The sequence below is a fragment of the Sinocyclocheilus anshuiensis genome, unplaced genomic scaffold (genome assembly GCF_001515605.1).
Source record: "Sinocyclocheilus anshuiensis isolate Anshui unplaced genomic scaffold, SAMN03320099.WGS_v1.1 scaffold1756, whole genome shotgun sequence".
In the NCBI taxonomy this organism is placed as follows: Eukaryota; Metazoa; Chordata; class Actinopteri; order Cypriniformes; family Cyprinidae; genus Sinocyclocheilus; species Sinocyclocheilus anshuiensis.
The window spans coordinates 232,430-243,705 of NW_015558655.1; the positions used below are offsets into that span (position 1 = coordinate 232,430).

The window sequence follows — 11,276 nt, forward strand, 5'->3', positions numbered from 1 at the left end:
GTGAAAGCCGATCCGGCGATCCACAGCGTGACGTTGATGTATTTCCTCAGCGACCAGCACGGATCAGCTCCAGGCATGACGAAGCGGATATCATCCTGTTAAATAACGCCATAGCGGCGGCAACAACAATACTACAGTGAGAATAAAAGTTACGCCTTCTTTCTTTGCGTGAACATTTGGGCAGCGTTATGCAAATCTTCCCACATCGTGACGTAAACATGTGGGGGCGTGTTAGAACGAGCCGTTTTAGGTAGGCATGGTTGACTCTTAACTTTTATAAAGAATATCTCTTTGGATTTGAGACTTTAGTCTTTGCAACTTTACAGATCTTCTTTATGCACCAAGAGCTTGTAACACTCCAAAGAGAAAGGAACATTTTAAATCGCATCATATGACCCCTTGTGTGTTACATTTTACTACTGTATATATACACTGATATTATGTTTATTATTGATTGCAGTATCTCTGCAGCCATGCTAATAAAATACAACTACCACTACAACTGATTTTAATTGTTAATCGTAGCATTCTATGCTCCAGACCTATGTAATAACGCTCTCTTCCATTGTCTGATACAACTGGATGTGTCAAGAAGCTCTTAGCTGATTGCTTCTTGCACGAGAATTTTCCTTGAGTTTAAATTTTTGAACTTGCAGCGGAAGACGCGATTGAGGCGAATATCGTGCGTTCGCGGCAAACGCGTCGCGCATTTCGCGTGATTCGCGTCGCCCGGCGCGAATTCGCCTCTATTCACGTCTAATTGCGTTGACTTTGTATGTAATCTACTCGCGGGAATAATTACGTTCGCGTCTGGTGTGAACACACTATGACTGCAAAATATACAAATAAGAATAGTCCAGGGTCTAGGACTGTACATTGTGAAGCATCATCTTATGAATACTCAGGATTTATGGTTAACTGCTGGTAAAGTATGAGCAGTGAGAAATGTGAAACAAGATAACCCAGTATTCTGTTTACCTTGGGTTTAGAATGGTGTTTTTCCATGTTGTCAGCAAACAGAACAGACCGGTTAAGACCGTGCTTTATTGTACATAATCAGATAAAGATTTGTTGGAGCAAAAACTGAATTTGCAGGATTACTAGGATTTATCTGCATTTTGACTTTTAAGAAAAACTTGTTGTTCTAGGACTTTGAAAATGTACAATAAGTGCTTTGGAGATAGAGGTCTTATGAAGCAATAAAAATTGATTATAGTTGGGGACTCTTAATATTCAGCAATATTATGGAATTGACTATACAAACACTATTGGATTAGAGCTGAACTGAGCTGGATGATGACAACATGTCTACAGGGCTGCTTTAAAGCTGAATTGAACTAATTTCATGATTGATGATCTTTATGCAGCATTGAACTGAATCAACACTGAGCTGACCTCAACTGAATAATGACACTGTTATTTTTTTTTAGAGCTGCTTTACAGCAGAATTGATCTCAGTTTGCATCTTTGAATTTTTTCTCCCATTTTTCCCTGTAAAGCTGCTTTGAAACAATCTGTATTGTATAAAATATAATATACTGTAAATAAAGTTGACTTGACTTGACTTTACTATAGTGTATAACAGCTGTGTGTTTTTATTTTATTTTATTTTTTATGCTCATAGACCTCTTGGGATTCCACCACCTCAACTGCTACTCTGGCTGACAGTCAGCCGATCACTGACTGACTATAACAGTGACGTGGCACCCACAATAGCATTTGTATATCTGATATTGTGATATTTTATGTGTTTATAGGTTGTTTGTAAATTGTCACCATTGGCCATGTTTTGTTTTCAAAAGTGTTAGTCAAATGACTTGACAGGATTTGCTTTATCAGAGCCCAACCACTCTCGACTGAGGTGTTGTGTGACACAATACCAATCATATGCCTCACTGAAATTATTCTTACACAACACCAAACCAAATGTCAGTTTCTCTCAAAAAGCATTTGGAGTCATTCAAGCCGGAAAAAAAGCATATACATGACTCAAAATATTTGGCAGGAATATGTTCAATGAGCGGTCACTGTAAACATTTGCTCATTTTAGGGATATAAGTGAGTTTTGGAACTGGCAGGATGCCACAGTGAATGCATCCAGTAATGAGAGCAATTTGGAAGCCATTCCTCATGTACACCCCTCTTCAACGTTTGAATTCCCACCCTGAGGCAACAGAGATAAGGAATTTGTTTTTATTCTTTATGCTCTCTCTCTGTCTCTCTCTCTCTCTCTCTCTCTCTCTCTCTCTCTCTCTCTCTCTCTCTCTCTCTCTCTCTCTCTCTCTCTCTCTCTCTCTCTCTCTCTCTCTCTCTCTCTCTCTCTCTCTCTCTCTCTCTCTCTCTCTCTCTCTCTCTCTCTCTCTCTCTCTCTCTCTCTCTCTCTCTCTCTCTCTCTCTCTGGCCATGTTTTGTTTTCAAAAGTGTTAGTCAAATGACTTGACAGGATTTGCTTTATCAGAGCCCAACCACTCTCGACTGAGGTGTTGTGTGACACAATACCAATCATATGCCTCACTGAAATTATTCTTACACAACACCAAACAAAATGTCAGTTTCTCTCAAAAAGCATTTGGAGTCATTCAAGCCGGAAAAAAGCATATACATGACTCAAAATATTTGGCAGGAATATGTTCAATGAGCGGTCACTGTAAACATTTGCTCATTTTAGGGATATAAGTGAGTTTTGGAACTGGCAGGATGCCACAGTGAATGCATCCAGTAATGAGAGCAATTTGGAAGCCATTCCTCATGTACACCCCTCTTCAACGTTTGAATTCCCACCCTGAGGCAACAGAGATAAGGAATTTGTTTTTATTCTTTATGCTCTCTCTCTGTCTCTCTCTCTCTCTCTCTCTCTCTCTCTCTCTCTCTCATACCATGAAGAAGGTATGAAAAAACATCCGTGAATCTTTGCAAACTAAATTAATTTAGCACACACTGTTTATATATCTGTGCTCATGCATGTGTAAAAATAAGCACATAATGTGTGGATTTTTGATAAATGCATATGCACACAGCTGTGCCAACACTCCATCATTCATTGATTGTTGAGGGATGGAAGGATATACACAGGTAGACATCTCATAATCTCTTATTCACTGATGTCATAATTTCATTTAAGTTTTATCCCACCAACTATAAATGTTTAAAAGACAACACAGGTAGCATCCTTTTCACAAAAAAATCTTGTTGCTTGAACTGCACTGAAAGTTTGCACAAAGGAAGGTTTACTCACAGTGCCCTTTACTGTGCACAGTACCTGAAATACCTGTATTTTTTTTTAACCAAATCTTTATTTTAAAACCAGTGAACACTGCACAAAATAAGGTATCCCACAATGCAGTGCACTTGTCTTGACCTCCCATCTATATCTACCTATCTATCTATCTATCTATCTACACTCAAAAAAATGTTTCGGCCTAAATTTACATTTTATGTATTTCAATTGCATACAAATTTTCCATCCATTTAGATGACATAGTTTTAACATAAACAAATTAATAAGCACAATGTGATTCATATGTGTCAGTCATACGTGAATGAAACGGGTAAGATTTATGTAATAGTCCCCAGTGTTAAATAAACACTGCTCAGTGTTCATGTGTTTCCACACTGTTAAAGGCGTCATAGGATGCTACATGCACTTTTACAAGTTGTTTCAACTGAAATGTGTGTTGGCAGTGTGTGTACACAACCATCCTATAATGATAAAAATCCACAGAATGTTTTTTTTTTTTAATCTTCTAAAATCTTTACCCCTTTCTCAAATCGAGCCGATCTCAGATGCCTGTCTGTGTGACATCACAAAAACAGGCCCCTGCCTAAAGTGATAAAAATCCACCCGGTGTTTTTTTGTTAATCTACTAAAATATTTCCCCCTTTCTCAAACCGAGCCGATCTCAGATGCCTGAGGTCACACAGACAGGCCCCTGCCACGATAGTTTGATTGACAGTGGCGTTTCAGCACAGACTGGACTGGCGTCTTACCTTAGACCTGCCCTGAGTGAGCTGTCATCAGTCCGCCATTGTTTCACCACCGGAGCAGATGTAGATAAGAATGTCTCCTAAGCGATTGAGGTGTTCTGTTGTTGGATGTAATAATGAACATAGCAGTCGTCATTTACTCCCGACATCTGAGCCGCTGAAGACGCAGTGGATTATGTTTGTTTTTGAAGGGAATGTACCCCCGATCTACCTAAATGTGTCTATGTTCGCGCAAATCATTCGTGATCCAGCTTCACCTACAGAAGAAGTGAGTATAAGATTTTTTAATGAATTATTGCAAATCGCCTTTCCTAATAATGTGCTAATTAGCAAGTTTCACGATGAATGCGCCTAAAGTAAACAGTCCCTCAGAGAGCGGCTCGGAAGAGAGTCAGCAGAGCTCATTAACATTTAAAGGAAAATGCAACAAAATGGCTTGCTCTGAAAAGAGCTGTTTTTGACAGGTAAAAAATATGTTTTTTTACACTACCATTGAGACATTTTAACAAAACTATGTTAACTTTTCAGTAAGACCATAAATAATCATATCAACTTGTGGAAAATGGGCATCTGATGACCCCTTTAAAGTAGCATTGAAGCAGTGTTGGAGTTAAGAAGATAATTATGTGATGATTGACCATTAATTATGAACAGCTGCTGTTAACAAGCAGAATCACCGAAGGAAAGAGAAACACAAAAACTACAACTGACTTCAGCCACAGCCGAACATTAAATCAACTGATATAAAATACATTAAATCTCTCAAGATCTCAGCAGAGGAGGATTAAACAACTCCACAAACAGCATTCCCAGCTTCACTCATTACTAACCAGACTGACTTTATTTCTGTCAGACGTCTACAGAAGCTCTTATTGAGAATTAACATTGTAACGTAGTTAATTAACATGTTGTTAATTAATATTACTCCGTTAAATGTATAATTACACTGTAACAAGGACACCTTCAAATAAAGTGTAACCGATTTTTGTAATAGTACTAATGCATTGAATAAGTTTTAAATACACAACAACTAAGTTGAATGTATCATCAATCAATCCAATTGGTTTCTCGTACATTTTAACTAACTGAATATTGTTTTTTTCCACAGCTTTTACCATTTTAACCATTTTAACTGATTAAATAAATTATATATATATATATATATATATATATACATTTATTATGTTTTAACTTAATAAATTTTATTGTTTTAAAAATCTTAATTGTTTCAAATGAATAAAATACATAAATCTCAAATTAGGCCTAAATGTTTTCTGAATGCACTCTCCCCATGTGAATGTTATGAATGTAATTTCTAATAAAGTATGTTCTGTCTCTCTCTCTCTCTCTTTTCACAAACCATAGGGAGGTTTTGTGGCTATGTGTTATGTATTTTTTTCTTCCTGGGCGATAATTAAGTTCAGAGTGCTGTATTCCCCAAACTACATACAATGTGGTAATTAACCCTGGGAATTAGATTGTACTTTCATGGAGAGGGTGGCCATGCATTGGAAATATGAGCAGTTCATACAGCACGATTATTGATTATTTCTATTAACTCCACATCCACAGCTTCTCACCATGTACGAGTGTATGTTTGCAGCCAGTGAAATCTGATAAACTTAGATCTTAGATAAACTAATAATATGATGTACTGTATAATAATCACGCACACAAATATTGGGTAAATCTTGGATGATTTTCATTAAGCTGCTCTGTTCAGTGTACTTATTTATTTATTTATTCAGGTGTTTTGTCTATTTATCTTTAATTTATTTTTATTTCAGTTTACATGAACTACATATTTTAGTACTTATTTTATTTCAGATAGTTTTTATTAAAAAATATTTCTAATTTTTAGTTTAAGTTTATGTTTTCCATATAACAGTTATATTTTATTTAATATATATTTCAGTTAACGAAAATAATCTTTAATAGATTTAGGCCCCGTCCACACGGAGACACGCGTGTTTAGCTGTATACGTAAAAATGTTGTATCATATCGGCGTTTCGTCCAGATGGACCCGGCGTTTTGGTGGCCTGAAACCGCTATTTTTTGAAACCGGGTCCCAGAGTGGATAAATCTGAAAACGACACCCTTTCGTGTGTACAGCCAATCCGTATATTTTGTGAAACGATGATGTCATTACCCCACATCTCGACCCTAGTCACCGCTACATCACATAAAAGCAACGACAACAATGGCGGACTTCATGCTTGTATTCATGCTGCAGAAGCTACTGAGCCTATTAGCTTTAGTGACATGTGACGTGACATGTGGCCAAGTATGGTGACCCATACTTGGAATTAGTGCTCTGCATTTAACCCCTCCCCCCACCTACAATTCCTGCGAATCGAGTACGAGACTCGAACCCGCAACCTTTGGGTTACGAGTCCAACTCTCTAACCATTAGGCCACGACTTACTAAAGCAATATCAAAAATTACTAAACCAAACATGTTTGTATACAGCGCACAAGGTTTACGCGCATGCTCCAAGTCTTCTTCTCTGTTTTTAGTGTATCTCTGTGGCAGAATTACAGCGACACATAGTGGGCTGGCATGCATACTACATCGTTTTGAGTCGGTTTCAGTGGTTTCGTGTGTACACAGATATTTCTTTAGACAACGCCTTGTTTACGGAATTTTTTTTTAGAACGAAGGAAAAAAAAGATTGGATAGGGAAAGCTCTGGCTTTGTGTGGAAGTGGCCTTGGTTTTAGTTAGCGATAAACACTGATTTGTAATCAACATCTCTTTTGTTTCATCCACCATTCTTTAATTGCCTTATTTATGGAGGTTAGTGATACTGTCACCAGCCACGCCAGATCCTGCAATTCCTTCCCGGAATTCTGATTCACCACACCTGCCTACACTCATCAAGCCACCCTTCAAAAGTCATCACAGTACACTCCACCATCATCTGGTCTTGTTGTTGTCTATATGCAACTTACCTGGCTACTTATATGCTCTACTGCTTCAGTCTGTCAGTCCTCATCTTCCCGTTGTAGCTTTACCACTGTAGACTCTCATCACCATGCAAATAACCACCTGTTTGTCAGTTAAGTCAGCCCTGCTCATCTGTTTGACCCATTTTATCAGTAAATACCTTATGTGTGGAAGTTCTGTGTTAACTCCTTCTGTTTTGCTGACAGATACTGTTTTAAAAGAACTGCCAAAAGAAAATATATTTAGAAAGTAGCAAATTTTTAGTGCCTTTTGATACCACTCTAAAATGCTGTGTGTGTAGGCCATAGACTAGGAACAGAGCCTATAAGTATTCAAAGAAACCCAGTGGTTGCGATGTAATGTGGTTGTGCCAGTGGGTAACTGTTCCTGAATCATTTCAGCAGTGCCTATGCTAGTCTCCTTGAGCGTACAGCTGACCTAATGTGCTTTAGAGGACATGCATGCCACTCTAGAGGGAACTGTGCCACCGTGAAACACTTCCTACTTTAATTAGAACAGGCAGCCATAACTTGGGTGTGTGGGAATCTGGATTAAAAAAATAATTTTCAATGTTTAAAGGACAGCGATTATTGCCACTCTTGAAAATTACGGCAAGAATGAACACTGCTCATTTATAAAAAAAAGACATCTTTGCAGCTTCAGAACCATGGAACAGACTCAGTGGAGCCAAATCAGTTTTTAAATGCAATTTTATCAAAACCATCTTTAATAGTTAAATTATCGTAAGTTGTTTGTCTAAAATTCTGTGGTAGAAATCACCCATTCCCATGTTTAAATAAACTGTTTGCTGTCATAATTGTTTGGTTGGTGTGAATTCTGTTTGCTTGTGTGGCTCACCAGACATCTCATCTTCAGCTTGTCATAAAGACAGAGCCAAGGTGCTATAATGAAAGACAACAGATAGAGGATAAAGACGTCATCCTTTTATCAGTACCTCTACATGCCTTCTCCAATCACTCTGCTCTCTTGTTCATTCTATACCTCCACCTCAGTCTGTCCATCACATACACTCCCAGAAGAGCTCAAATTAGCGCTGACCTTCAAATGACAACTGGTAGAAGAAATCCTCGTCCCTGTTAGTGACTGCATCTTTCTTCACAAATCCCTTTGTGTCAATTACCCAGCAGTACTGAAAAGTCTTGCTCAGAAATGGGCAGGTGAGCTTCGAGAATAATAATTAGTAAACATCACTCTGGCTCCTTCCATTTCAAGGAGTTTTATTGAGTGGTTTCGAGTTCAAGTGCAATCTTATGCAGTTTGTGTAGAATGGGGATTCAGGAGTTTAACATATGTCCGGTTATTTTCTGCTTAATGTCCATGTATCACATATCTCAGAGCATTTAAGGGACAGGAACAGTAAAAATATGTTCAGTAAAAAGTACACTTAAAATTGAAGTTTAGCAGCAGGCTGTAACAGTAAATATTTAAACCCATTGTTTTTTGCTTCAGGAACCAGATTTTACCGGAGTACCAAGATTGATTATCACACAACAATAAGATTATAATCAAATATATTCAAATTTATAATTACTGCATAGGCATATGAAAAAAATATTTTGTTACATTTATATAGCACTTTTCTGGGAAGAAGTCAAGTCACCTTTATTTATATAGTGCTTTTATATTGAGCTTTACAGTATCAAATAGGAAAATAGTGTGTCGATGCAAAAGGACAATAGTAAACACTCAATGTCTCTAGGTGCTGATCCACCATCTGGGCTGGATACGTACTGGATCCGGGTGACTGAAGTGACCATCTGATCTGGATACAGACTGGATCTGGTGGCTACGGTGACCAATAAGAAAGAAACAGACTAATTTTAGCGTAGATGCCGTTCTTCTTACGATGTAACAAGCACATTGTGTGTTATTGGAAGTGTTCCCAGTTCCGGCTTACCTAATTAATGCAGCCTAACAATACTTTAGCGGATTTCAGTAATAGAAATGTGTAATTGTGTTATGTGTAAACCAGGTTAAAGAGATGGGTCTTTAATCTAGATTTAAACTGACAGAGTGTGTCTGCCTCCTGAACAGTGTTAGGTAGATTATTCTAGAGTTTGGGCACTAAATAGGAAAAGGATCTGCCACCCGCAGTTGATTTTGATATTCTAGGCATTATCAAATTGCCAGAGTTTTGAGAGCGGAGCGGACGTGGAGGACTATAATACGATAAGAGCTTGCTCAAGTACTGAGGTGCTAAACCATTCAGGGCTTTATAAGTAATTAGCAGGATTTTAAAATCTATACAATATTTAATAAGGAGCCAGTGCAGTTTTGACAGAACCGGGCTAATATGGTCATACTTCCTGGTTGTAGTAAGAACTCTAGCTGCTGCATTTTCGACCAGCTGGAGTTTATTAAGCATGCAGAACAACCACCCAATAAAGCATTACAATAATCTAACCTTGAGGTTATAATCGCATGAATGAAAGTTTCTGCATTTGACATTGAGAGCAACGTGGCTTTCGAAGGAAAGATTGCTATCAAATAGCACACCTAGGTTCCTAACTGATGACGAAGAATTGACAGAGCAGCCATCAAGTGTTAGAGAGTGTTCTAGGTTATTACATGCGGAGGTTTTAGGTCTGATAATTAACACCTGTTTTTTTCAGAATTTAGCAGTTGCTTTCCCTTCTGATACCAGGCCTGAAAACAAGTGACAAGGTGAGAAGTTGAAGTACACCCTAGAGGTTGAACGACTTCTGATTTTTTGAAGTCGACTTTTATGTGATGAAAGTCGAGTCGAATTTCTCACAGATTTCTGCTCGTTCTAAATCAGATACAGAAAGTAGCACAGTAAAGATTACATTAATATGAATGCATTAGTGAGAAGGCGATTGCGTGTGTAAATTAATTATACCTGGCACTACTCGTACTAGTAGTGAAGCTGTGGAATTTAGTTAAGAAATATATGCTTGAACTTTTCAGTCTCTAAGCTATTTTATTGAGAAATCACAGAACAGTGTTGACAATACATTTCCGCGCTGAATGATTCTGTGCGTGTGATGTACGCGCTACTTACTGTCTGTAGCTTGTGTGTGCGCGTTACAGTGCAGCAGCGCATTAGATTAGAATGGCGATTAACTTACCTGTACAATAAGCTGTTTAAAACGTGCATTCTCCCATTCAATTTCAAACATCCAGTAGTATAATCACACATGTCTTGTGGAGCGCTTTCAGAGTATGCATTTATTTGTCATTTGAACTGTTTGGAAATGGAGCGTAAATGTGGAAGTCCTTCAAAGATTTCTTATCCTGTTGCGCCCTCTATAGGACCAGCGACTAGTCAACGTCAAGCTTAAAGCGTCATGGCAGAGCATTGAAGTCGACGCAACCCCTAGTACACACAAACAAAAGAAAAGAAAAGAAAAAAATACTTTTAGGTTACCTGAATCAGACAGTGCTTGTCCCTTTCTACTGAGACCACACGTAGAGTCACAGCACATGCACACCTGGTCATTGTCATCTACTGAAGTCAAGTCAAGTCAAGTCACCTTTATTTATATAGCGCTTTTAACAATACAGATTGTGTCAAAGCAACTGAACAGCATTAATTAGGAAAATAGTGTGTCAATAATGCAAAATTACAATAGTAAACACTCATTTTTCAGTTAAAGACAGTTCATCATTGAATTCAGTGATGTCATCATCCAGCTCAGTTCATGTAAGCGAGATTAGCGGCAACCACGCTGGCGATGCTAGCAGGCTATATGCTAATAGCGGACTCGGGAAGTCAAAAATAGAACTAGTGATAACAAGGCACTCTGATTGTTTTTGTTGTAGAATACGATGGGGATATATTCACACATTATAGAAACGAAAATCATGGTGTATAAAATTGATTTTAAGATAAAAAAATTAGACGACAAATAATTAACTTGACGGAGCTCAAACTCAAAACACACGGCAGCAACAAAACTCCATCTATAGAAGGCAAACAAAACTGGTTACCCATTTTTAACACATCATGATACTAGACAAATGAAAATAGGGCAAAATAAAACAAATACCCATTTATGAAGGAGCAAGCCTTGTTCTTTGGACATGTGGGGATTGAGGCCATGACAGCCTTTAGAGCACAGGTGATGTACACCTACAGAACACCACATGATCAGTAAAACAACTCACAGAACTCACCCACAGAACTACAGCCCAAATTACAATACCAAGCCACGATCATCTTGCTGGAATCTGAAAGCCTCTAACTGAAACTGCAGCTTGTCACTCTGAATACGATGCATGAAACTGGAAGTGGAGCCTGTAAGCTTTGCGTCTACCAGGCACCTGAAGAGAATGCGTGGAGAGGCAAGGAAAAAAAAAAAAA

At 38.1% G+C, this 11,276-nt stretch overlaps 1 protein-coding gene across 1 annotated transcript in view; it reads right to left on the bottom strand.

Annotated features, from left to right (window-relative positions):
• LOC107681044 (zona pellucida sperm-binding protein 3-like) overlaps nucleotides 1–11,276 on the bottom strand; it is a 92,107-nt gene that overhangs the window by 79,015 nt on the left and 1,816 nt on the right. The window contains exons 5-8 of the mRNA XM_016477186.1: nucleotides 11,119–11,236; nucleotides 10,963–11,045; nucleotides 10,872–10,876; nucleotides 4,845–4,850 (exon numbers count right to left, since the gene is read on the bottom strand). Of these exons, the coding sequence (XP_016332672.1) occupies nucleotides 4,845–4,850; nucleotides 10,872–10,876; nucleotides 10,963–11,045; nucleotides 11,119–11,236 (212 nt within the window). The remainder of the gene's footprint in view (nucleotides 1–4,844; nucleotides 4,851–10,871; nucleotides 10,877–10,962; nucleotides 11,046–11,118; nucleotides 11,237–11,276) is intronic.